The sequence below is a fragment of the Rhodotorula paludigena genome (assembly GCF_050403205.1).
Source record: "Rhodotorula paludigena JCM10292 DNA, Rt_paludigena_JCM10292v1_ctg51, whole genome shotgun sequence".
Classification (NCBI taxonomy): domain Eukaryota; kingdom Fungi; phylum Basidiomycota; class Microbotryomycetes; order Sporidiobolales; family Sporidiobolaceae; genus Rhodotorula; species Rhodotorula paludigena.
This window is the reverse complement of record NW_027481407.1, coordinates 75,528-99,645: the sequence shown is the minus strand read 5'-3', so window position 1 is coordinate 99,645 and position 24,118 is coordinate 75,528. Positions and strand designations below refer to the sequence as shown.

General features: G+C 65.7%; 10 protein-coding genes across 10 annotated transcripts; 4 read left to right on the top strand and 6 right to left on the bottom strand.

Annotated features, from left to right (window-relative positions):
• Window positions 1–5: 5 nt before the first annotated feature.
• Window positions 6–3,170, bottom strand: JCM10292_002579 (uncharacterized protein; the record flags this gene model as incomplete). Its single annotated transcript, XM_076651459.1, has 7 exons — window positions 6–248; window positions 326–780; window positions 839–1,008; window positions 1,069–1,256; window positions 1,320–1,853; window positions 1,914–2,582; window positions 2,664–3,170. The coding sequence occupies 7 exons, from the start codon at window positions 3,168–3,170 to the stop codon at window positions 6–8; spliced, it is 2,766 nt and encodes a 921-aa protein (XP_076502997.1).
• A 1,816-nt stretch (window positions 3,171–4,986) lies between these two features.
• Window positions 4,987–8,313, bottom strand: JCM10292_002578 (uncharacterized protein; the record flags this gene model as incomplete). The annotated part of the gene is made up of 7 exons (XM_076651458.1): window positions 4,987–5,148; window positions 5,210–5,321; window positions 5,426–7,314; window positions 7,372–7,776; window positions 7,838–8,076; window positions 8,136–8,223; window positions 8,281–8,313. The coding sequence occupies 7 exons, from the start codon at window positions 8,311–8,313 to the stop codon at window positions 4,987–4,989; spliced, it is 2,928 nt and encodes a 975-aa protein (XP_076502996.1).
• A 274-nt stretch (window positions 8,314–8,587) lies between these two features.
• On the bottom strand, window positions 8,588–10,064 carry JCM10292_002577 (uncharacterized protein; the record flags this gene model as incomplete). Its single annotated transcript, XM_076651457.1, has 4 exons — window positions 8,588–8,802; window positions 8,883–9,604; window positions 9,687–9,811; window positions 9,912–10,064. 4 exons carry the CDS (start codon window positions 10,062–10,064, stop codon window positions 8,588–8,590), a joined length of 1,215 nt encoding a protein of 404 aa, XP_076502995.1.
• Window positions 10,065–10,414: 350 nt separating this feature from the next.
• On the bottom strand, window positions 10,415–11,119 carry JCM10292_002576 (uncharacterized protein; the record flags this gene model as incomplete). Its single annotated transcript, XM_076651456.1, has 4 exons — window positions 10,415–10,468; window positions 10,527–10,808; window positions 10,861–10,958; window positions 11,020–11,119. 4 exons carry the CDS (start codon window positions 11,117–11,119, stop codon window positions 10,415–10,417), a joined length of 534 nt encoding a protein of 177 aa, XP_076502994.1.
• Window positions 11,120–11,293: 174 nt separating this feature from the next.
• JCM10292_002575 (uncharacterized protein) lies at window positions 11,294–14,321 on the top strand (the record flags this gene model as incomplete). The annotated part of the gene is made up of 13 exons (XM_076651455.1): window positions 11,294–11,341; window positions 11,409–11,472; window positions 11,536–11,594; window positions 11,656–11,788; window positions 11,844–12,091; window positions 12,149–12,242; window positions 12,299–12,389; window positions 12,448–12,607; window positions 12,666–12,779; window positions 12,838–13,217; window positions 13,286–13,636; window positions 13,687–13,777; window positions 13,845–14,321. 13 exons carry the CDS (start codon window positions 11,294–11,296, stop codon window positions 14,319–14,321), a joined length of 2,310 nt encoding a protein of 769 aa, XP_076502993.1.
• A 79-nt stretch (window positions 14,322–14,400) lies between these two features.
• JCM10292_002574 (RNA-binding protein) lies at window positions 14,401–16,083 on the bottom strand (the record flags this gene model as incomplete). Its single annotated transcript, XM_076651454.1, has 5 exons — window positions 14,401–15,347; window positions 15,407–15,478; window positions 15,535–15,630; window positions 15,691–15,803; window positions 15,878–16,083. The coding sequence occupies 5 exons, from the start codon at window positions 16,081–16,083 to the stop codon at window positions 14,401–14,403; spliced, it is 1,434 nt and encodes a 477-aa protein (XP_076502992.1).
• A 126-nt stretch (window positions 16,084–16,209) lies between these two features.
• JCM10292_002573 (uncharacterized protein) lies at window positions 16,210–18,236 on the top strand (the record flags this gene model as incomplete). Its single annotated transcript, XM_076651453.1, has 3 exons — window positions 16,210–16,546; window positions 16,612–17,597; window positions 17,667–18,236. 3 exons carry the CDS (start codon window positions 16,210–16,212, stop codon window positions 18,234–18,236), a joined length of 1,893 nt encoding a protein of 630 aa, XP_076502991.1.
• Window positions 18,237–18,400: 164 nt separating this feature from the next.
• Window positions 18,401–20,901, bottom strand: JCM10292_002572 (FG-GAP repeat domain-containing protein; the record flags this gene model as incomplete). The annotated part of the gene is made up of 8 exons (XM_076651452.1): window positions 18,401–18,786; window positions 18,863–18,941; window positions 19,008–19,063; window positions 19,131–19,239; window positions 19,322–19,860; window positions 19,918–20,171; window positions 20,227–20,389; window positions 20,457–20,901. 8 exons carry the CDS (start codon window positions 20,899–20,901, stop codon window positions 18,401–18,403), a joined length of 2,031 nt encoding a protein of 676 aa, XP_076502990.1.
• Window positions 20,902–21,363: 462 nt separating this feature from the next.
• JCM10292_002571 (MICOS complex subunit Mic12 family protein) lies at window positions 21,364–22,057 on the top strand (the record flags this gene model as incomplete). The annotated part of the gene is made up of 3 exons (XM_076651451.1): window positions 21,364–21,410; window positions 21,472–21,661; window positions 21,779–22,057. 3 exons carry the CDS (start codon window positions 21,364–21,366, stop codon window positions 22,055–22,057), a joined length of 516 nt encoding a protein of 171 aa, XP_076502989.1.
• A 262-nt stretch (window positions 22,058–22,319) lies between these two features.
• RKM2 (protein-lysine N-methyltransferase) lies at window positions 22,320–24,095 on the top strand (the record flags this gene model as incomplete). Its single annotated transcript, XM_076651450.1, has 5 exons — window positions 22,320–22,440; window positions 22,507–22,541; window positions 22,597–23,070; window positions 23,133–23,569; window positions 23,651–24,095. The coding sequence occupies 5 exons, from the start codon at window positions 22,320–22,322 to the stop codon at window positions 24,093–24,095; spliced, it is 1,512 nt and encodes a 503-aa protein (XP_076502988.1).
• Window positions 24,096–24,118: the final 23 nt, after the last annotated feature.

The following is a 24,118-nucleotide window of genomic DNA, read 5'->3' as shown; positions in this document are numbered from 1 at the left end:
CCGATCTAAAGCATCTTCGGCACATGGCCCTTGAGCACCTCGTCCTCCCTCAGCGCGGCAAACAAGTCGCCCTCGTCGACGTTGGCCCGCACGCGCTGGAACACGTCGAGGCGCTGCGACTCGGTCGCGACGAGGCGGAGCGCGTGCAGCTGCGCGACGAGCGCAAGCAGCTCGGCCTTGGTCGGCGATGCGGTCGCGCTCGTGCAGAGGGACGTCTGGCGCAGGAAGTCGAGGTGCCAAGTGAGGACCTGTGAGAAGACGAAACAAGGTCAGCGCGGGAACGGATGGGAGGGCTCGAGTGGAAGCGCGCAAGAGAGAGACGCACGGTGTCGAGTTCGACCTCGGGCACGCCAGCGCGGCGAATGCACTGCGCGACCGCGAGCAGGAGCACTTTTCCGTGGGTGCTCAAGCGGCGCACGAACGCCGCCGGGCCCTGGCGCGTCATGTCGTTGTACGCCTGCGTCGCGTCCTGGATCGTGCACTTGACCCTTCCCTGCTCGAGCGCATCGAGGCCCTGGCCGCGAGCACTGCATTTGCTGGACGGGGCGGGCGCGTCCTTGGCGAGGCGGAGCGCAACGCGGTCGAGCGTGCGCCGCGCGACGTCGAGCGCCTTGCGCGCGTCGCCCGAGATGCCCGCGACCGACTTGGCAATCTTCTGCAGCGCGACGTCGTCGAAGAGCGGGACGGTGGACGAGGAAGGGTCGACGAGCGCGAGGCGCGCCTCCAGGATGCGCTTCAGTTCCGTCCACGTGTACGGCTGGAACGGGATACGGTTCGTCCCTGCATCGTTGCTGAATGTCAGTAAGCGCTAGAGCAGAGTGATTTCGAGCGGGCCCACCGAGACGACTGCGGATCTTGCCGCTCAGCTCGCGCTCGGGCAAGTCCATCGTGTTGGCGACAGCGAGGACGACGAGGCGCGAGTGCGCAACGTGCGGCCAGTTGAAGAAGTTGTAAAGCACGTCCTGGCGCTTCGTGAGCATCTGGTCGAGCTCGTCGACGAGCACCACCCTGTCAGGACAGGCAAAATCAGCTTGAGACGTCTTAAGCAGACACCTGAATCGCACGCACGTCGTCTTCCTCGCCGGGTCCGGGTTTGCAAAGTGGTTCTCGAGCGCGGCAAGCGCTGCCTTCGGACTAGCCTTGCGCGATTGCTGCTGGTCAGCCGGTGCGAGTGCGCTCCAGAGGTGCGAGAAGGCGGCCATGGGTTCCGAGATCTTCATGCCGTTGATCTCGACGAACGTGAAAGCGTCCATGTCCTGCGTGTGCCGTTCAACCGTTAGACGGCAGCCCGGAAAAGGCTCGCTCGAGGATGTACGCACCTCGTCATTCTGCAGCTCGCGCACGACGCTGTGCACCGTAGCCGTCTTGCCCGTGCCCGGTACGCCATGCACGTACAAGCACCCACCCGTGCGGCCGAGCACTGCGTCGCCGATGAACTGCCGGATCCGCTCGCGCTGCTCCTCGCGGCACGGGAGCGATTCTGGCGTCGCCGAGACGTGCAAGAGCGCCTTGGCGCGGTCGAATGGCGAGAGCGTGGCGAGATGCGCAGACTGGAGGAGCGGCGGGAGAGAGGTCGGCGTCGCCGTCTTGTTCATGGCGGTGGCAGCGAAGCGGCGACGCTTGGCTTGCCGACCCGTCTCAACTGTGCTCGCAGGGCGCGATCGCTTTGCACGTGTGGCCGTTGCGGCTCGTGCGCGCTTGCGCGACGAAGAGGGCGTCGGAAGTTGGCGGGACGACCGGGCGGCCTTCGGTTTCGTCGGGGTGCGCGGCATGTCCTCGTCATCCGACTGCTCGTCCTCAGACTCGGTAGCAGACTCGTTGTCGGTTGAGCTGTCGGAGACATCCGAGTGGGCCTGCACAAGCGTACAACGTCAGTTGCGGCTAACGGGGGAAACGCGATGCGGCGAACGTACGAAGGTGTCCTCCTCGTCGGCGTCCGAGTCATCACTCGACTCGTCTTCACTCAGCATACCGCGCGCCTCGCGCTCGAGCGCCTTGCGCTCCCTCGTCGCGTTCGCCTTCTCCCTCCGCACCTTGCGCTTCTCCTCCCTCTCGCGCTCTTCCTCGCTGTCCACCTCGCTGTCCTCGTCCTCCTCCATGATCGGCTCGACGTCCCAGCCATCCTGCGCGAGCTCGCGCTCGCGGGCCCCCATGTGCTCCTCGTACGACCTGAGACCATCGCGACGCAGCTCGTCCCACTCGATCTGGCCCCAGAAGGCCGCACCCGGCACGGGCTTGACGTCGTACAAGCGCGTGCAGACGAAGGTCGGGATCGGGTATTGCTGCGCGGCCGTGATGCGCGCGTCGGACGGTTCGGGAAGGGAAGAAGGCGAGAAGACCTGCGCGTGCGAGGTGATGGTCGAGACCGGGATGGCATCGCTGTGCAGCGGGGTGCGGAAGGACGCGGCGGCGGAGAGATACGTCGACGATGAGCGAGACGGGGAGCTCATGGCGGAAGAGCGGGAGCGAGATTTCGAGGGGGAGGAAGAGGGCGAGGAAGAGAAGGGGTTCGAGGCGACCTTCTGTCGGAGCAGGCGCGACTCTTGCAGGTGGGTCGAGTCTGACGTGAAATAGAGCTCGTACTGCGCGCCGAGCGAGTCAGCACAAGCAACGGAGCCTTGTAAGCGGTTTGTCACGACGCTGAGAAGGACTCGAGCACGCACCGGCTGCAGTTCTCCCTCGGCATTGTGCTCGTCGTCCGGCCCTTCGTCACTCCAGACAGCTCCAGGACGCGCGAACCAGCGCACGACGGCCATCTTGCGTCCGCGCACGTCCTCGAACAGGCGCGTGATGACGGCCACCTTGTCTCCCGCCGCGAGCCCGTCCTCGTGCCGCCAGCCAGGAGCGTCTGCTACGTCGTCGTCGTGCTCGTCGGTACGCGCCTTGCCCTTGCCCTTGCCTTTGGCCTTCGACCTGGACTTGACAAGCTTGGTGGAGGCGAGGTAGGCGGGCGGGGCGAGGAACTTCTGCTTGAGCTTGGCGTGCTCGTTGACGATGACGGTGTCGCCCACGGAGTACTGCTCGCCGGACGAGCGGGCAAAGGCGGCGTGGTCCGTCTCGTTGTTGAGGCCGGACGAGCGAGACGCGCGCTTGGTGGGAGTCGCGGCGGGCGAGGGCAGCTGCTGCTTGCTCGCTGCGGTAGTCACCCACGAGTCTGTCGGTGCAGGCATCGTTGCGAGCAGCGAAGGGAGAGAGGGAGGAAGCCAAGGTCGAGGTGGCCGGCGCGACTTTGTCTCGTGCTCGCGTTGCGACGCGACCGCGTCTTCGCGGTGATGGCGACGCCGACCTTGCCGTGCACCGCCCTGACCAGCACGGCCACTGCAGACTTGCTTGTACGGGCTGCCTAGCGCGACGTGCTGGCTATGCTGCGCTTACTCGGCCGCTTTAGCGCATGCTCGAGCCGCCCGGGTCGACGCGGAACGAAGCTTCTTCCGCGTTTTGTGAGACTCTGGCGGCGGACAGTTCGTGCGAGCTCAGCACTCTACAGATTGAGCACAAGTTTTGGGCACTGCCGTCTACGGCGTTGTGACACCCCTTCGAGGTCTACCAACTACGCACTGGGCGTGCTGCCTCCAGCTCCGGGCGCGCTCGAGGTTCGCAGTGCGGGATTACCGGCTTGTGCTACAGTCCTTTGCTTGTCCTAAGCAGCCTCATCTTGGTCGTGGCCGTTGCGTGCGATATGGCATCATGCTGCAGCGAAACCTTACAGAGGGATGCACATTGGCGCTTCGGAAGGAAGGCGTCAAGTTGACGTTCACGCCTGTCGGCTTACTTGTGTGTCAGCCTTCTGCAAGCTCGCTATACAGGCGGTCGTATAGGCAGAGTCAGGTCAATGATTCCACGATTGATGAAGAATTGGTCTCAAACTGATGCGGTTCAAGGGGGACGTACTTTGTCAAAGCTGGCCAAGTGACGGAGGCGAACCGGGGCAGACTCGCTGCAGCATCCCTGCCTGTATTGCACCGAGTACAATTCTCGAGCGGAGGATGAGGCCAAAGAAGGCGGCTTTGAGTCGAGCGAGCATTGTAGAGAACGGAGCAAGCGCCGTCCAACGCAGCCGATCAAAGTGAAAGCTAGCGCTGGACAAACAGGACCTCGCAGGTTTTTGTTACCATGCTGAAGCTTTGTCCACCTCCCCACCGCCACCATCAGCGCCCCAAGAACCGCCCAGGCTCCTAAGGCCTTCAGGCCAAACACTCTGCGCAGTGCAGGAGTGCACCCCGACCTTGTCAATCAGTCGTGACGACTCTCCAGACGCTGGTCAGCTTGCGGGACTCAAAGTTGGATCGCGACGGTAGGTAGCGGTCGGCAAGCATAAGGAAACGGAAAAAGCGATGGCGGGAGGACTGCCCATCGTGCCCAGGCGAGCATTGCAATAAACTGTGCTGCGCGCATTTGGAGAGTCCCATAGTTGACAAGAGCGCTTCCGGACCGCATTCAGAGGACAACGCAGACGCAAAACCGTCCATAGCCGAACGAAGCAGTCAGAGTGACAGGCCGAAGCAAAGGAGCAGTATTTTATGCGGGTGCGACCCTGCTAGCTGTCTGCTACACTGCCACTCCAAATGGTCTGTAGCGTAGATCTGGTATGAAGGCATGCAAGAGGCTCCAGGAGATGCGAAACCGAACGGCCTTCTCAATCGGCAACTGGCCAAAGTGCCGCCGTTCTCGCTGTAGGCCACAAGAGGCACTCCCAATCGTAAACATGAGCAGGGTTGTTGCGACTACTACCGGCGGAAACTCTGCCGGTAGTTGGCCAGAGCCAACTTCTTACCCGCCCGCTTGCGCTTGAGCTTGCAGTTCTCCGTCGTCTTACTACAGGCGATGACAGACATGGCCTCGAGAAAAAGGCGTCAGCGGAGAAAGTGCCGACAAGGCTCTGGGAGAAGTACGCAAGCCGCTTCTCAAAGCAGCCACATGCGCATCAACTTCTTCTCAAACTCCACAACACCTCATCATTGCAGTCCTCTACGCACAGGCGCAAAGTCAAGCGGCTACGTCGGGTGTGCCCGCACGAGCAGGGCTGGCAACCCCGTTCGTCCTGCTCCCGCCCGTCGTGTTCCGCTCCCTTCGCGCCGCGAGCCCGAGCAGGATCTTGTTGATCGTCGCTCGAACGGCGAACTGCTCTTTCGCGAGGATGCGAACGCGCTGCGACGGGTAGAGTGGATCAGCGTGAGAAGCAACGGCGGAGAGGAGCGAGACGACGCACCTTGAGGAATCGGTCGAGGTCGATATTGGCCACTCCGCCCGAGTTGAGCCCGCGGCCGAGGGCGTAGATCGTGTCTTCCAGCGCTGCATCTTCGGCGACAAGATCGAGCAGCCTGTAGGGGTAGCCAAAATAGTGTCAGGAAGGAGCCACAGCACGCCCGATGACCCGGCCTGACGCGACCGCAAGCAGCCGATCGACACGGGGAAGCCGACGCACTGGACGTAGACGACGGTGCTCCCGCACACAATCTCGTCGACCTCGACGCCCTCGCCCCTCGCCTCGTACTCCCTCATCCGCCCCTCGGCCTTGTCCACCACCTCGGCATACCTCGCCCTCACGCCCTCGCACACGCTCCGGACGGCCTCGAGGCGCGCCATCTCGTCCTCGATCGCCGGCTGCGCCTTTTCGAGGTCGACGCGCAGTAAGTCGAGCTGCTGCAGCTCGTGCTCGACCGACCCGGCGAGCGACGCGAGCGCCGACGAGAGCTTGCTGTGCACGCGCGTGCGCAGCGCGAGCAGGGCCGGGTTCGGCGGGACGGGCGGAGGCGCACCCGCAGCGCCGGCCGAGACGGTCGACGCTGAAGAGGGCGACGTGCCCGTGTGCGACGCGAGCTCGTCGTCGGCCAGGTCGAGGATGTTGAGCGGCGCCGGGGCGTGCGCCGTCAATTTCGGCTTTGTCTTGCGCGCTGTACGTGGAGCGGCTGGCGCGGGAGCGGGCACGACTGGTACAGGAGGTGCAAGCGGAGCAGCGCTGCCGTTCGCATACGGGTGGGCGTGCGGCGCCGATGCAGACGCATACGACGCGATCGACGGTGGTGCAGGCGGAGCTGCGTAGGGGCTGCCGTACGGTGCAACGCTCGGCGGTGCAAAGGACGAGGCAGCCGAGTAGTGCGATTCAAGAGACCCCTGTCGCTGCGGCATGGGCAGCTGCTGATGGTGCTGTTGCGGCTGTGGAGCCCGCCGCGCTTCGATGACGGGCTCGAACGCCTCCTCGTCATACTCGTGTGCACGCTCGTCCTGCGGCGCACGCGGCGGGCGAGGCTGGTACGACGCCGTAGCGCTGCGCTGCGGCAGCGAGCGCGTCTGCTGATGCGGCACGACGGGCTCGTGCTGGTGCTGTAAGCCGTCGTATCCGCTCTGACTCGTGCTCGTGCTCAGGTGGCTGCCGTATGCCTCCTCCTCGAGCGTGGTCACCGTCGGCGAAGGGAGGTACGACCCGTACTCCCCCGCGGCGCTGTACTCGCTTGGCGGACCAGGGGCGCGCGGGCCACGATGGGCTCGATGCGCGTGCGAGGGCGGCGGCGAAGACATGTACGACCCGATTTCGGACGCGGGCGCGGGCGAAGGCGCGTATCCGCTCTCCGACTCGCTGTAGGCGTATGTTTGACGCGCGGACGGACCTCGTGCCGAAGGCGACGAGCGATGCGGTGCATGCTGAGGAGCGGGCGGCTGCGAGTGGTACGAGTCGACCGAGCCGTGCGAGGTGCGGCGCGCATGCTCCTGGGCCGGCGCACAGCGCGGTGCGGGCGGCGGAGGCTGAGCCGGCACGTACGAGGCGTACGAGTCGGCGACGGACAGCGCAGGCGAGTAGGACCGCTCAGGTTGCTGCTGCGGCATGCGAGGTTGCGGCGGGGCAGGCGGAGACTGATACGTCCGCTGCGAGTCAATTGACGACTGGCGATAGTGCTCCGGCTCTCGAGCATGCGAGCGTGCAGGCTGCTGTGCAGGAGATGCAGAGCGGACGGTCGAGGCAGAAGGCGAAGGCGGACGAGGCATCATCGGCCGAGCGTGTTGGGGCGGTGCCATCTGCGGCGGGTATGGCGAGGGTGCGGGCGGATGGGGTGGCCGAGGCTGAGCGTGTGAGGCCGGATGTCCGGGCATAAGCTGCGGCGGGCTGACAGGAGGAGCAGGCGGACCAGCCGGCTGCGAGGGAGGTGAATGCGGAGTTGCAGGGACGGGAGAGCCATTGTGATGCGGCATCTGATGTTGCGAGAGTTGAGTAGCTGGAGGTGCGCCATAGCCAAGCGTCGCTGCGCGATGCGGCGGCGGCAGAGGCGGCTGAGGGGACTGTGCGGGGTAGGCGGGCGGTGGGCCCGGCGGCTGCGACTTTGAGCAAGAAATTCAGTCAGACTGATGTGTGCGAGAAGCCATCGTACAACTCACGAAAGCGCCCGGCAGGCCACGCGGAACAGGCGGAGGAGCCGGCGAGCCAGACACGCCCGGAGGCAGAGGCGGTCTCGGCGGCAGTCCCGCTGCGCCTGTACCGCTCGCCGCGCTCAAGGGACGGCCAGGAGGCTCAAAGCTTCCCGAGCCAGGGCGCGGACTCGCGCTGGTGCCAACGCCAGGCGGGAGCGGCGGACGAGGCGGGAGAGCCGAGCCGGAGCTAGTCGAGCTGCTCGTCGCAGGAGGGGGAGGCCGCGGTGGAGGTGCCGCAGTGCTCGAAGAAGAGCTCGCGGCGGGTGCTTGTGCAGGAGGAGGCGCACGGGGTTTGGCTTGAACAGATGTGACGGGGTACCGTGCCGAGAAGACCGGAATGAGCTCGTTGATGAGGTTTGCAAGGGAGCAGCCCTGTTGGTTTGAGGCGAATCAGCATTGAAGCACTGCTTGCTTGCTGGGTGCGAGCGCGCACCTCTGCCTTGCGGTCCCAATTGTCGAGGTAGGGCACGGCGACCCTTCCGCTCGCGTCGACGTGCTTTCCCTTGCGGACGGCGAGGGTCTCGCTCGGCTGAACGTAGACGATCGGGGGCTTGGCGGGGAAGTCGATGGGCAGCCAGAAGGCCAGCGGGCAGTGGTACGTGTTGGGCCCGATCGGGACGGGGAGGACGCCCGTCAGCGAGAGGAGGAGGTCGACCCGGCCATCGTCGTAAGCTGCGAGCGGAGGGGCTGTCAGCACACTCTGTACGATTCTACTGAGCGTCTGCACGCACTGAAGTCCTCCTGGACGGGGTTCAGGAGGCCCGGGTACGCCTCGAGGACGGCGAGGGCCTGCGCGACCGCCTCGTCTCGCCGCGGATACTGCAGGGAAGAGCACCGTCAGGCACTGTCCGAGGGGGACTGAGCAGGTCGACGCACGTGGCGGGTGAGCGAGTGAAGCGTGCGGTCCATCGCCGCGGCCGAGCCTCGTCAGGTGGGGAGGCTCGCGAGCGAGCGTCGGCGTGCGGCCAGTCGAGAAAGCTCCTGCTGTGTGCAGACTACCTCTGAAGGCTATCGCGCGCTGTTCTGGCCTACTTCCGCCGCGAGAGAGCGGACGAGGCCGGGTGGTCGAACCAAGAGGAGCGGGCGACAGCGGCTCTCTCGAGTCGATGATCCAAGCTGAAAATGCGAGATGCAGTGCTTGCAGACTATGCTATGTAACGCACACTCCGCCCACCCTCGGCCCTCACATCGAGTTCCCAATCTTCCACAGCTGCGGCTTGCGCACCTTCCTCAGCACGTTGACCGCACTTCCGCCGCTCCCCGCCGCGCCCCCGAACCCGAGCACGACCGTCTCCTCGAACTCGGGCGGCGGGAGCGGCGCACCATTGGGGGCATGCGTCGGCGCGGAAGAGAGGACGAGCTGTTTCCGCGCCGCGACCACCTTTTTCGCAAAGTTGACTGTGCAGCGACACAGGCCAGAGCATCAGCATCGTCCTCTAGTAACGGACACGAGAGTGAAGGACAAGCATGTGACGCACATCGCAGCATGTCGCTCTCGACCTCGAATCGCTTGTCCTCGACGACGCTCTTGAACATGTCGAACGGCAGCCGCTTGAGCACCTCGACGAGCTGCTGCTCCTGCTCCCCCTGCTGCTGCTGTCCCGCCCCCGCACCGCCCGCTCCCTTGCCCGCCGCGGCGGGGCCGAACGCGCCCGTCTCGCGCGGGAGGCGCACGAGCCGGTCGAGGAGCGTCGCGCGCAGGCGCGTCTCGTAGCTCTGCGCCTCCCTCGCCGATGCCGCCGCCGCCGCTGCTGATGCAGACCCGTCTGGTCCTCCCGCTGCCGCGAAGGGCCCGGCGCCATTCCCGTTCAGCGAGAGCGCAGGCGAGCCGGGCGCGACGAGCGGGCTGCTCGCTCCCGACCCGGACGGGCCCGCCGCTCCCGATGCGGCCGAGCCCGTCGTGGCGTGCGCGACGCCGTCACGCTCGGTGTACGCGACCCAGGGCAGGAGGTCCTCTGCCGTGCGCGCGAGGCGGATGCTCTCCTCGCACAGCTCGAACGCGAGGAGCGCGAGGCGGTCGAGCCTGAGGAAGCTCGCCGACGCGAGGATCGACGGCGCGGTCGAACCGTTGAGGTGCGAGAGGACGGTAGGCGAGTAGAGCGACGCGAGGACGATCGAGAGCGAGTTGGGCGTGATGGACGGGTCCGAGATGGGGACGACGAGGACGGGCCGGGCAGTCTGGGCGCGGGCATTGGCGAGGCTGTGCAAGCACACCGGAGTTCTGATCAGCACGACCTGCTCGGAGTGGCAGGCAGTTCACCGAACAAGCGGGTGCGACGCACTGCTGGCGGAGAACAGGCGAGCGCGAGACGACGAGGCTGTGCGTCGCAAAGATGGACTGCTGCCCGTCGGCGAACGAGACATGCAGCTGACTGTCGCTCCACTCGGTCGTCATCCATCCATGAAGCTGCTCTCCGTGAGCCAGCCGGAGTGCACACCAGGGGAACGAAGGAGGAAAGCCGTCAGCTCGGCTCCCGCAGCTCGCACGAGGGAGAGAGGGAGCGCACGAGCTGGCTGGCAAGGTCTGCATAGTGCTCGGCGTACTCGAGCGCCGCCTGAGGTGCCTGCGTGACGGTGAACGACTCTGTCCCAGCCGAGGTCGATCCCTGCGGCGAGATGGGCACAGAGCTCCCGAACACGGTGCCGTTGCCGTTGTACATCCTGTGCAGACCCTCGAAACGCTTTTCCAGGCGAGCGACGCAGACAGGGGCGACGAAGCGGAGGAGCAAGCGGGAGAGTCGGCGACGCTGTCTCGGACGAGGTCGAGGGGCAGCGATGACAGCTTTCCTCCCCACTGATCCGCCCAGCAGCCGCTGCGTTACTTTGAAGAGCTTTCTCGCACATAGACGAGCCTTCCGCAGACGAATAGGAAGCATCGGCCGAGGCTTGCGGAGCGGTTTCCAGCGACGCGACCAGGGAAAGACACAGAGGAAACGAGATGCATGCGTGTATAGCTACAGTCGAATGCTGGGGCAGTCTCCAGCTTGCCATAGGCAGCCTCGCTAACCGCTCAAGCCGCGATCTGGGGCTTGGACGATGGCGGCAGCGGGTCGACCCATTTCGCCTGCGTACCATCCGCAAGTCAGCCTCCGCGCGTTCGCAGAACAGCATAAGAGTCGCACCAGTCGCTTCGGCGGCTCGTTCGGGTCGCTGCTCGGCAGCGGGATCTCGCTCACGGCGGGCGTGTTGATGTGTTTCGCGAGCGCCTCGACCGTGGCGGGGTCCATCCCGTACTCGCGCGCGAGCTCGTCGAGCTCGCTCTGCGACTTGCACAGTTTGCGGTCGTCAAAGAGGTTGGCGAGCCCGCGCGCAGAGAGCTGGTTGCGGATCTGCGATGGCGGAGCCTGCTCGAGCGCTTCTTCGGCTCGTTGCCGCTCGGCGAGGATATCGATCATGGCGTTGTCCTGCTCGCGAGGTGGTCAGTACACGACGCAACGGGATGACGGGAGAACGCACGGTACGGAAAGCGGGCTGGCCCTTGCCCGGGACGGCGACCTGGCCCAGCTGGGCGAGGTTGCGAGCGAAGTTCGGGTCCTGGCTGTCCTGGAGGATGGCTGCGAATGGGCTGCCCGGGTCAGTCGAGTGCCGTTCGAGCGGTCGAGTGGCTGCACGCACCCTGGCTCTTTGTCTCGCTGGCCTTTGGCATGGGCTGAGGAGGGGCGCCGCGAGCCTGCTGGACTTGCTGTCCGATGGGCTGCTGGCCAAAGGCGGGCATGCGGGAGGGTTTGGGCTTTGCCTTGGAAGCTGCTGCGCCCATCCTTGCAGTCTCTGGCGAGCAAAAGGGAAGACGTGCAGATGCAACGAGAGGAGCGAACCTCTCTTGCAACGCCGTCGTCATCGCCTGCTTCCTTGGCAGCTGCAGCAGCGTGTGCACGCTCGAACGCACTCCATGGACGGCGACCTGCCCTTCTCGGAGCCCTACGCGTCGACATCGCGCGTGCGTCCCTCCCCCTCCGATTCTCATCAGTCGACATTCGCTCACCTGCAGCACTCGCACTATCCAGGCCGTTCTCGCTCTCCCATACAAGCCAGAGCTCGAAGTGGACTACGCCGACGACGGCTTTGCCGGTACGCCTTCTTCCCTGTCTGCACGAGACGCTTGGCGACCGGCTCACTTCCCTCGCGAGGCAGACGCTGCCGCCCTCGCCCGCTACGAGCTTGCCTGGTCAGCGTGCAGTGAAAGGATCGAGGTGCGCTTGTCCTCGTGAAAGCCTGACAGACCTAGGATAGGGTTGACCCGTCGTTCCACAGAGCATCCTCTCTGGCTTGCACGACGCCTCGCTCGACCAGATTGTCGCCTTCGTCCGCTCTGCACCCGACGAGTCCCTTTCACTCTATGCGACGCTGAATGGCCGGGCGCCACTGCGCACCGGTCTCATCGTCGGTGAGTCCTTCCTTCCGCTCGTCCATTGCTTCCGCTCACGGCTTCCGTCCACCAGGCGCCAGCCCCGGCTCCTCCTCCCTGCTCTACTCCTCCCTCATCCGACAGCTCTCCCGTCCAGCCGTTCCGCAGCCAGACATCGACGAGACGCCGGCATACGCGCGCAAGCCCTGCCTCGTCTCGCGCCTGACGAGCCGCGACTGCTCCAACATCAAGAACGCCCTTCGGAGCCTCATCGGCGGCTTCATCGGCAGCGATGTCGATCTCGAGGCGGACGAAGACGGGGAGGACGAAGAGGAGATGCTCGTGCGTGCGCGGTATGCTGATTGCGACGAGCGTGACTGACGGAGCGTCGGGACACAGCTTGGCGGTCCGGCAGCCCTGAAGAGCCAAATGCTGGTTCCGGAAGACTTGCTCAACCTCAAAGCATGGTACGAGCATCGCTTTGGCAAGAAGGGTGCGCATTCCGGCATTCTCCTGCCCGGACCTACACTGATGTCCTTCACAACGCAGAGGACGACGAGGCGCCCACACTCGTCGTCCTTCTCGAAGACCTCGAGGCAATGGACGGCAAGGTCCTCACACAGATGATCAATGCTCTATCGTAAGACGTTTGCGTACGCGCCGGTCCCTCATCCTGCTGAACTTGCCTGCCCATCCAGCGAATACGTCGACTCGCTTCCGCTCGTCCTGCTCGTCGGCATCGCGACCACCGCAGACGCGCTCTTCAACCTCCTGTCGCGCAAGACGGCGCACAAGCTCGATGCGGCGAGGTTCTTTGTCGATCCCGGTGTGAGCGCGTTCAACGCGCTTGTTCGAGGCGTGCGTCTCCTTCTCGCGATCGCTTAATTGCCAACGCGCTGAGCGAACTTCCGAGCAGCTCTTCGTCGACTGGCAAGCGCCACTCGCGCTCGCGCCCAAGACCTACACCGATCTCTGGCGGACGTTCGAGGACCTGCACCACTCGATCGACGCGACCATCTCGTTCATCCAGGTGAGTCTCTTCCAATCCCTCTCGTGCGACAGTGAATTTACGCACGGGAGCTTTGCAGTACCTCTACATGTCGCACTTCACGACATCACCCCTCTCCGCGCTCACCCTCCTCCCGGACCGCGATGACCCTGAATCCCTCGAAGCCGACGTGCTCGCCGCTCTCCGCGAACTTCCCTCCGTCGCTGCTTCTCCGACCCTCTCCGCACCCCTCCTCGACCCCACCGCCCCCTCCGCCTCGCAGCACGCCTCGCTCGCCTCGGCGCGCGCGGCCCAGCGCGCGTGGCACGCGTCGCGCGCGCTGTCGTTCGAGGCGCTGCTCGCGACGCTCGAGTTCTGGGGCAAGAAGCGCTCGGTCGAGAGCTGCTTGATGCTCGTGCTCGGAGAGGCGGGCGAGGGCGAGGTGGGCAAGGTGGTCGACGAGTTGTGCGGGCTCGTACTGTGCGTTTGCGGCTTGCTCCCGTATCGCGGAGTGCTGCTGCTGACAAATGGTGACTCCGTACATGTAGGCAAGCGTCGTCGACCAAGCTCCCGGCATTCCTTCGCGCCCTTTCAGCGCGCCTCGATTCCTTCCTCTCCTCGCATCCCGACCTCGCCTCATCGCTCCCCGCATCCGACGCGTCCCTCTCGCCTCTCACCACCTTCCTCGCTGCGCAGCTCGCCTCCCTCGAGCCGATCCTCGCCGCGCCGCGGCCAGCAGGCAAGACGACCCTGTTCAATACGAACCTTGCGCTCGGCGGTACGGGCGTCCTGCCTGGCTTTGGCGCGGGAGGTGGTGGAGCAGGAGCGGGTGCCGAGTTGGATAGGGAGTTCTCGAAGGTCGCGAGGGAGACGAGCGAGGGGATCAAGGCGAGGTTGAGGTGCGTTGCTCGCTCCTCGCTTGACATGAGGTGGTTTCGCTTGCTGACAGGCTTGACTCGTCGCTCAGACACGCACTTCGCCCCTGCACCGAGCTCTTCCTGCACCAGCTGTGGTTCACGAGCGACTCGAGCGCAATGAAGGTTCGCGTGCACCCAATCTCAGCACAACCCGCGCTCAGCGCGCCTGACAAATACTTTGCACTCTCAGCGCTTCTACCCGACCCCTCTCCCCACGCTCCTGCGCACCCTCACGCGCCTCGACCCGCTCTCGTCTCTGCCCGACGCCGACGCGAGCGCGGACGAGCAAGAGACGCCGCACGACCTCGGGATCGCGTACCGCGTGTACCGCGAGACGCACCCGCTCGGGAGGCTCGTCAACCTGGGAGAGTGGTTTGCCGGGTGGGAGCTCGGCGCGGCGGACGAGGGCGAGGCGGACGGGGACGGGGCGGGAGAGGAGGGGAACGGGAGAGGCAAGAAGCGGAGGCGTGGAGGAGAAGGCGAGGGCGAAGAGGGAGACGACGAGGAGGACGACGAGGACGAGGACGAGGAAGAGGACGACGACGACGAGGGCCCGCAGCGAAGAAAGCAGGCGCGGTTCCTCCGCGCGGTGGGCGATCTCGCCCACCTGGGCTTCATCCACCCGACCACGTACCGCCCCGAGCATGTCCTCAAGAGCGTGTACTAGACGCGCTGCAACGCCAGACCCGCGCCCGCGTGACCAGGGTGCATCGAGAGTCGCGAGTCTCGCCCTGAAAGCCAGCGATCTAGGGCGCCGCTCCTCCCCCTCCCGCCGCCGCTGCGGCCCCCCCTCTTCCGCCGCCTCGTCCGCGCCCCCGCCCACCGCCGCCGCCCCTTCCTCCACCACCGCCGCCACGCCCGCCGCGCGCGCCGCCGCGCCCCTGCCGCGCCGCCGCACCCTCCGCGAGCACGCCCGCCATCGCAGCGCCCGCCTGCCGCTTCGCATCACCCTGTCCCGCACCCTGTCCTGACGCCGACGGCCCGGATGCTGCGGCAGAAGAAGGAGCGGGCGGCCGCGGGCTCTGCGCAGGCGAGATGAACGCGGGCGGCTGCCGTGCCGGGTTGCGCAGGATCTGCGGCTGCGGCGAGAGGATCCCCGCCTGTTGCTGCTGGGCAGCCGCGACGCCTGGCGGGAGACTTGCGGCGGAAGCGGCGCGGTGCTGTGCTTGGAGTTGCTGCCGGACACGCGCGGCTTGCTGCTGCTGCTGTTGTTGGGCACCGACGGAGCCTGGCGGATACGGGATGTGCTGATGCGGCTGGGGGGTGCGCGCACCGCTGCCACCGCCGTTCGACGGTGCGGCCGAAGCAGGTCTGGAAGACGGCTTCGGGCCCTTGCCGCCCTTGCTGCCCGTGGGTGTCGCGGCGCCCTCGCCTAAGCCGGAGGGGAGGGGCGTCGCGCTGCGACTCGACTCCTTCGACTTGCCCGCCTTGCCCGCGCCGCCCTTCTTGCCCTTGTCCTTCTTGCCCTTGTCGCCCTTGCCCTTTGCCGCGGGAGCCTGGACGCCGCCGGCAGCGGCGGTGGCGAGCTGCGCCTTGGTCATGCCGGGCAGCGCGATGCCCGCACCGCCGCTGCCGCCGTTCTGCTGCGCGGCTTGCTTGGCCGCCTTGTTCGCAGCCTTACGCGCGGCCTTGGTTGCAGCTTTCTGCGCGCGAAGGTGGTCGAGTAGAGGCGTCGACTTTGGCGCAGCTGCAGCTGTTGATTTCTGCAGGGTGAGCGTACTGAAGGGATGTAAGGAGGCATAGAAGACGAACGCGTTTCGGTGGGGAGTTGAACGGGAACAGGTGCGGCATTGAGAGCTTCTTGGAAGGCGACAAAGTCAGGATCTGCTCGAACGTAAGGCGTCAGCACATGTACGACAGGCGTGCGGGGGCGAGCGCACCGTCGTCAATGGTGCCCTGTCGCGGATCGACCTTTGGCGGCGCGACGGGGATGCGCTGGTACGGCGCAAACTCGACAACTGCCTGACTGATGTTGCCTGTTAACGTCAAATGAGTCAGTGCGGCCAGTAAGCCAAGCGGGATAACGGGGGACATGCCGGCCTTGTCGCGGAAGCTCCAGCCGTCATATCCGCGGTGGAACGCGACGAGGGCATCCGGCGAGTGGAAGGCGATGTAGGCGCGCGAGTGTATGCTGTCCTTGTCCTTGCCACTGTCATGTCCGCCGCAGAATCGCGTCAGTGGGCCAGAACCTCGACTGCAGGCGACGAGGAGATGGAGTCGCACCTCTTGCGGACCTTGCCCGGGCGGTACTCGCTCCACAGGACGCGCTCTGAGCCGTCAAGCCCCGGTGCGTCGCTGTCCTCGCGCGTGACCCACGGTGCGACCGACTTCCAGAAGACGGCGGCGGGGAGGTCGGGCGGGAGGCGGCGCACGACGATCTTGAGGCGCTGCTGGGGCTGGCCCTTGTTCGTAGCCTTGCCAGGCGCCATTCTAGCCTCTGTCCGCGCCCGCTCGAGGCAGTAGCAGCGAGGGAAACAGCGTGACGTTCGCCGACTCTTGCTCGCTCCGCCTCGAACTGTTCACGGAGACTCGGGGAGATCGCACGGAAGCGGGTCATGGACAGCCCGACGACGCTCCTGAACCTACCGGGCGAACTCAGGGTGCAGATCCTCGCGCACCTCGACTGTCCCTCGCTCGCTTCGTGCATCCGCTCGCACTCGTCCTTCCTCGCGCTCTACAACGCCTATCCGGAGCACATCTGCCGTGCCATCGCCATCAGGCAGCGGCTGGTCACCCCCAAGACGAGCGGAGCGGCAGCCGCAATCGAGAAGCGTGCACCGCTCGCCGTGCATTCGCTCGACGACGACCTCGACTACGAAGAGCTGCGCGATGTCGTGCGCTCGCAGGGCTGGATCGAGCACGGGCGGGAAGTGCAGACCTGGAAGGACTTCGGTGAGCTGCGGTGCCTTCTCAGCCTCGCTCAAACCATGCTGACTTCGCTTCAATGTCAAAACTAGCGCGCTTTGCGCACTCAATATCGCGCAACTGGCGAGCAGGCCGCGCCGTACAGCGCTCAATCGTCCTTGACTGGAGTGGTGCTCCCGCAGACGGCGAGCGCGACAGCTTTTGGCGCTTCAAGATCGACCCGAGCCCCGGCTACCTCGTCTGCACGGGTGTCACCGGCGGCTATTTCGCCTTCACGCTCGACGGCAAGCTCGCATGGAGCACGCCGTTCCCGCCTTCGAGCTACGCGCACGTCGAGTGCAGCGAGGGCTACCTCCCGATGCAGTTCGCCCCAGCGACGTACGCCATCTGGCGCCGCACCGACATTGCGCCCTCCGACTCGGCCGCGACGAGCATTCCCGCGAGCGTCGTCGAGCTTTTCACTCGTGAGACGCGCCTGTACAATAGCGCGACGACAGGCTACGAGCTCGATGCAGTTTTCCACGTCCCGCACGGCTGCACCGCGAGCAAGCTCCGCTACCCGCTTTTCCTTGCGGCCTCGAGCGGCGCAGAGCACGTGTATCTGTGGGATGTGCGCGAACGGCGCCTCAGAACGATTACGCCGCCCGACTTGCGGAACGAGGGGCCCGGGCTGGAGCCTGTTGTGCACTACGTCGAGCTCGACGACCACAGCATCTTTGTCGCCGGGCCAGGATCGGTCGTCATGTGGCCGCACGGCGCTGCGCTGGAGGACGACGACCACGATGCAGAAGAAGAAGCGCACACGTACCGCTTCTGGCCGCCCGACGCGCCCGAGCCGCTGAACTCTGCCTTCAATGCCTATCCGCATGCGACGCGCGCGTGGTACCGCTCCCGCGACTTGTATACAGGAGCGTGGACCGCGGTGCACCACGACGGGCGGGGCGAGCATCTCGTCGCCATCTCGGAGTCTAACGACGAAGCCGGGTTCGCAAGGCTAATGTGGACCTGGGGGTACAAGGATGCGATCTGGGGCGAGGGAGAAGACAAGCTCGAGGAGCGGACTGTCGTGCTTGTCGTGGTACGTCTTCCGTCGCTCCAGCACTCTCCGCCTCAATCAGCCTGACGACTCACACGCGCCCGCACTCAGCAAGGAGATCTCGACCTCGTCCAGCTCGCGGTCGAGAACGACCGCGCCGTCTTCGTCGCCCACTCGGACTCGTACGGCTCGTCCCTGCACCTGCTCAACCTCGAGTCCTTCCCCTCGCTCAGCGCCTTCTCCGCCTCGCCGCCCTCGCCCATCTGCCTCTCCCCGCTCCTCGCCACGCTCAGCGCCCCCTCGCGCGTCGAGATGACCTCGACCGCCGTCTTAGTCCCCTCGCTCGCGGCGATCCAGCCCCCGCGCGCGCCGCTCGCGCCCAGCCGCACCTGGCGCGCCTTCTCGGCCGCGCAAGAAAAGGCCCTCCCGCTCCGCTGGCGCTGGGAGACGCTCGAGGGCGTGCCGCTCAGCCAGTGGGCGGGCGAAGAGCGCGCGGGCTACAGGGCCGACGCGGCGAGGGCGGCGTGGCAGAAGTTTATGCGCACGGCCGTGAGCGAGATGACGATTGTCGTAAGAGGTGCGGACGCTTTTGCGGTGTGGGACTTTGCAGGCGAGGCGGCGGAGCCAGACGAGGCGGAGTACGCGACGGAGGAAGAAGAAGTCAGAGAGGGTGACGTTTAGGGCTTGTATGGCAACGCACATGCACGCTCTTCTCTCTCGATGAAAGTGGTGTGGAGAACGGCCGGAGGAGATGCACGGATACAACAAGGCGGGCGGTGGCCCTGAACTACTTCTACTGCGCGAGACGGAAAGGGCTGTAGACAAGAAGCGGGGAGCAGCGGCCTTCACAGCGCCTGGAAATTGAGATGGAGCAGCCTCGCGCGGCGCTCCTTCTCGTCCTCGCGCTTCTCCCGCACATGCAGCGCAACAACGACCGCTCCGAGCGCGATGATCGCGCCAGCGAGGACGATCGTGACCCAGGGGATCCAGTCTCCCGGGCGGAGGAACAGCATGCGGGTCCACGAGTCGGTCGAACGAGTTCCCGCGGGCTGGAAGGGGAGAATCAGGACCTGCGAATTGGGGATGAGGCCCTCGACGTTGATGTAGTGCTGCGGCTGGTGCCGCGTCGAGCCGATGAAGAGGTTCTCGACATAGTTGTTGGTGCGTCCGAGGCCGAAGTACGAGTAGGGCGTCCCGAGCGCATTGTACGTCGATTGCGGGAGCTGGCCGTCTGTGAGACAGGCACATGAAGGAGTCAGCAGAGCTCACATGAGATCGTCCTGACGTCGCGAACAAGTCCAGCTCACACTGCGTGCTCCGCCTCGCTCCTGTCGGGTCAAGCACCGTAAATTTGAACGACGCGCCCGAGTAGCTCGTCCCGAATGGCTACGATTCAGTCAAGTCACTCCGTCAGATTCTTGCGACTCTGCCAGAAAAGCGGTTAACACGCACTCGGAAGCGCTTCTCGCCCTCTGGCTCGCACCATCCTGGGCACGCCCCGTTCAGCACTACACGCCGCACCACCCGTCAGTTGTCGTGCTCGAGCGAACTGCGGGAAGCTTGGTGGAGCCTCACCCATGGCCTTGAGGAAGAAGGCATCGTGGAAGTAGTTGTTCTTGATGAAGATGGGTGTGCGCGCCGCGCCCGTGTTGCCGAGGCGCTGCACAAGGATGTCGAGCGAGCCCTGCACGCAATGGACGTCATCATCAATCAGCGAAGTCTGTACGGGAACGAGACATCCCCGAAGCGAGAGGGGCGGCACGCACATCGTCGTCCATGTCGAACCAGTGCGCGCTCTCGACGTCCTTGATCGCCGACAGCGCGTCGGTCCCCTCTCCCAGCACCCTGAACGCCCTCCTCCCCTCCCTGATCTCGTCCGCCGTGCACGAGCCCTTCTCGCACGGGCGGCTCTCGAGCACAAACGCCTGGCGGTCGCGCCCGCCGCGCGACGCGGCGACGACGAGCAGGTCGGGGAAGCCGTCGATGTTGAAGTCGCCGATCTGCGGCGGGGTCGGGTACGCGCCGCGGAAGGACGACGACGAGAGCGAGAGAGTGTGCGAGGGAAGGAGCGACGAGAATGGGATCGTCGTCATCAGCGCGCGCGCGGTCGACGACGAGGACGATGACAGGTCAAAGGTGAAGGACGGGTCGGCGACGCAGAGCGCTTCGGGGTCGCGACATGCGGCGGGAGAGGTGGACGAGACCGAGTCGCACAGCGGCATCTGCGCGTTGTAGGCGATGTGCAGGGCACAGTCGTGCGAGGAGGGACACGCCGTGATGACCATGTCAATTGTGCCATCGCGATCTGCGGGGGGTATCGTTCAGCCTGGAGCATGTGAATTTGCAGTCAGCGCGTACGCACCCATGTCGGCGAACGCGACGCTCTTGGTCCCACGGGGAAGCTCGCCGCTCCTCGCAAGCTCAAACTGCCCGTCCTTGCGGTTCAGCCAGATCTGGTACGATCGCTTGCTCTCGTCGTCGCCGTCCTGGCACATGAGGAAAAGGTCGGCGAGGCAGTCGCCGTCGAGGTCGACGAAGGCGTTCGAGTGCGGAGAGGGCGAGCGGCACGTGAAGGCGCGCGAGGGCGCAGAAGAAAGGTTGAACGGGGCATCGGTGCTGCGTGTCGTCCCGATCAGCATGAGTTGCGACTTCCAACTGGAGTCAAACGCACAGCTCAAAGACGGCCGACTGATTGGACGCCTCCCAGACGTTCCTCCAGAGCTGCGGCTCCTTTTCGCCAGCGGGCACGCCGAGTAGGTCGACGCGCATGTCACCCGTGGCGTCCAGAGGTATTGCCTGCGGCAGAGTCGACGAGTCGACGGGGAGCGGATCGCCTGCAGGGCGGAAACGCGTGGATGAGTGTCCACGCGGAAGGGTCGATGCGAGCGCAACAGAGCGCACCAAAGCTGCCGTCGGCCTGCTGGAGGTAGACCCGCATGTCGGTCGCCTCGTCTGCCCACCAGCCGCCGCCGGGGTTCTTCCCGCCATAGACGAGGAGGTCGAGGCGGCCGTCGTAGTTGAAGTCGCCCGGAACGACGGCGGTCACGACAAAGTCGCTGTTTGTGCGGATGTGAGACTGGGGCGCCTCTGTCCACTCGTAGCGCTTGCGGTCCCAGGTGTAGACTGCGAGCGAGCGCTGGTCGCTCGAGAGGTGCACGAGGTCGACGAGGCCGTCTGCGTTGTAGTCGGCAAAGGCGGCGACGACGCCCGAGTTTGGCAGGCCGAGTGCGCCTGCGTCGACGAGGGTCTCGACCTTGTAGCGCTGCTCTACGCCGGGGAACCAGGCGTGTGCGCGGTGTGCGCCGGTGACGAGGGCGAGGGCGGCGAGGACGAGGGCGAGGTGCATCGTGGCCCGGACGAGGCGGGCGGGGAGGCGGAGGGCGGTGCGCACGATGGGTCAGAGTCTGCGCGGCCCTCGCACAGTCAGCTGCTCGCGCTCGCTGGCAGCACAGCGACGAGGCAGAGGCCAAGCGAGAGGCTCCGCTGCAGGTTGCACCCCGCCCGCACCCTCGCCGCCGCTCCGAGAGGTCGAGACAGCGCGCACACTCTCGCAGGCAACGCACGCAGTCAGTCCCAGCTCGCTCCCGCTCGATCCAGCCCCGTGCACCCGGCCCTCCCGTCCTCATCGCTCCGGACCTCTCGCGAAAGCAGCCGCACCCGGCACAGCCATTGGAGCGCTGCAAGGGTCACGGAACGGGTGCATGAGTCTACGTGTACTGACTCGTCCTGACCCGCAGGCTCCGCAGGCCGTCTGATCGCTTCCCGTCGTCCTCATCCTTCCGCATCCTCGGCCGCTCTCTTCCTCGCCATGTCCTTCTTCCTCAAGTTCCTCACTGGCTCGGCCATCGGCGGCGGGTGCGTTCTGCGAAGTCACCCCGGCCAAGACACGTCAAGCTCATCCACCCACCTCTCGCAGTCTCACGCTCTACTACCAGGACGACATCCGCCGGACCACGACGCAGCTCACGTCTGACCTGCACCGCCTCTCGGACGAGCTTGTGCGCGCGGCACCGACGAGCCACCCGGCCGCCGAAGCAGAGGCCGCCCACGCGCGGGGCCCGGTCATCCCGGCACGGCTGCCCTTCTCCGAGGAGGTCAAGGCGAGGGTGCGTCTCCCGTCTTGTCCAACTGAGCGTCCCTTGCGCTTGCACTCAAGCGCATTGTGCTTTGGCAAACTCGGGTGAGGATACTCGCGCACTCACGCTGTCGTCCCTCGTCCACAGTGGAACGAGCAGCTCGGCTCTGCGATTCACACCGCGCAAACGACCGACTGGTCCCTCGTCCTCTCGCGCGCCTACACCTCTGTCCGCTCGTCCATCGCCTCTCTCTCCGCGCCCGCGCCCGCACCAATCGAGGCGGGCGGGCCGGGCCCGGCGAGCGAGGCTGCGAGGGTAGCGGCCGCACCGCCGCCCATGGGTGCAGTCGAGAACAAGGTGGAGAAGGTGGCTGCTTCGGCGGGGAAGGGCTCCGTTGACTTGCAGAGCGGGAAGCGCTGGGTGTAGGCGCCGCGAGTAATGGGGACGAGGGGAAAAGCGCAATGAGACGCATAGATCATTTCGAATGGAACATCACGTTGTGCCCTGCCTCTCTGCGTTGCGAGGGCTCCTTTTGCGTTAAGTCGACTACAGATGAGTATGCACCGCCTCACCCGCTCTCTCTCCGACACCATACACCGCTGTCCTGCCTTCGTGCGCTTCAAGCGTCATTGCGCGGCAAGTCTATCTGTGGACTACTAGCTAGACGGTCCCGCGGTGTCTGCCCAGCATGGTCTCGTCTCCGCCGTCGTCCGAGACTGATGAGGAGTGGAAGGCCCTCCTCGCCTGGCTCGCGACCTTTCCCGGCCACCAGGACCCGGAGAAGCACGTCAAACTTGTGCACAACGCCGGTGCGTCCCTATCTTTGCCGGTATGCGGCGACGGGAGCTGACTGTTGCCGTGCTTCGCTTCTGCAGCTGGTCGCGGTCTCGTTGCGCGCGGCGACGTCCCTGTACGTACACTGTGCAACTCCGCGAGAACCCCGCTGACTTTGGCCGCACACGCAGCCCAACACGACCTTGATCTCGATCCCGAACGCCGCCCTCCTCAACGTGCGCACCCTTCGACCCCTCTACCCAAAGCCATTCCACGCCCTCACGGCGACGCAGTTCCTCTCCCTGCACCTCGCGCTGCAGTTCCGACGACACCTGTCCCCGTCCGCCGGCAGTCAAGCCAGGGGCAAGGCGCCCGCAGACCGCTACTGGCCGTTCCTCGCGACGCTCCCGCGCCGGTTCCCGACCGTCCCGCTGTGGTGGAGCGTCTACTCGCGCACGGCTGCGACGCTGCGTGCGGACTTGAACGCCGAGTCGGCGGACGAGAGTCTGGAGGAGCTTGAGAAGGCGGAGAAGGGCGCGCGAGAGGCGCGTGGGAGGAGGAGGTTTGCAGAGCTGCTGGGCGCGGTACCGGCGGGGGTGAGGAGACGGACGGAGGAGATTGAGGACAAGTTCAAGGCGGACTGGGAGGCGGCAAGGAAGGTCTGGGTGCGTCGGCCCTCGACCAGTCCTCCTTGCGACCGAACCGCTCACCAGGCTCGCACTCGCAGACCTCGCAGCACGATATGAGCGGCTCGTGGGGCCTGCTCGAATTCCTGCTCGGGTGGCTCAACGTCAACACTCGTTGCATCTGGTTCAGCGTCGACAGCTCCAAGGACAACAACCTGACGCTGTGCCCCGTCATCGACATGATCAATCACGTCCCAGGGCGCGCGACCAAGCCGCACCCGGAGCTCGCGGCGCTCACGTTCCACGCACCGACGAGCTCGTCCGGCGACCCGCCGCTGCGGGACGGCGACGAGCTGGCGTTCTCGTACGGCGCGCACGAAGACTCGATGCTGTGCGCCGAATATGGGTTCGTCGTTGGGCGGGACAACGAGTACAACGCGGTCGAGATTGATCGGTTTGTCGAGGCGCTGTTTGATGCGCAGGAGGGAGGCGAAGGGGAGGTCAAGAAGGGAGTCTTGCGCGACGAGGGATACTGGGGGTGCGTCTCTCGCCTTCGATCCATGCGCGGCGAGCGCGGTGACGTAAACGAAGAAATCAGGCTGAACTTTGATCGTCGCAGCGACATGACCCTGCAGTCTGGAACCGACACCCCTCACGCTTCCTGGCGGGTCCTCGTCGCCCTCCGGCTACTGCACCTTCGCCTGCCGTCCCACGCCTCGTCCTCCTCCGCTTCCTCTGCCGCGCTCCTCTCGGCCGACGCGCTTGCCCCGTGGTACCACGTCCTGACCGGCGCAGCGGAGCGCATCTCGCCCGCGAACGAGAAGAAGGTCGCCGCGACGCTCAAGGGCGTGTGCGAAGCCGTGCGGCGCGAGGCTGCAGAAGGTGGGAAGAGGTGTGATGATATCAGGCTGCGGTGGGACAAGGAGCAGCGGAGCGTGAAGGCGGCTGAGAGCGCGGAAGAGCGGGATCAGGACGATGAGGAGGCGAGGGCGAGCCTGGAAATGTTGCGGACGATCTGGAGGGAAGAGGAGCGCATTGCAGGAGCTGTGGCCGAGGCGCAATAGACTGCATTATCGCTGTTCATTCC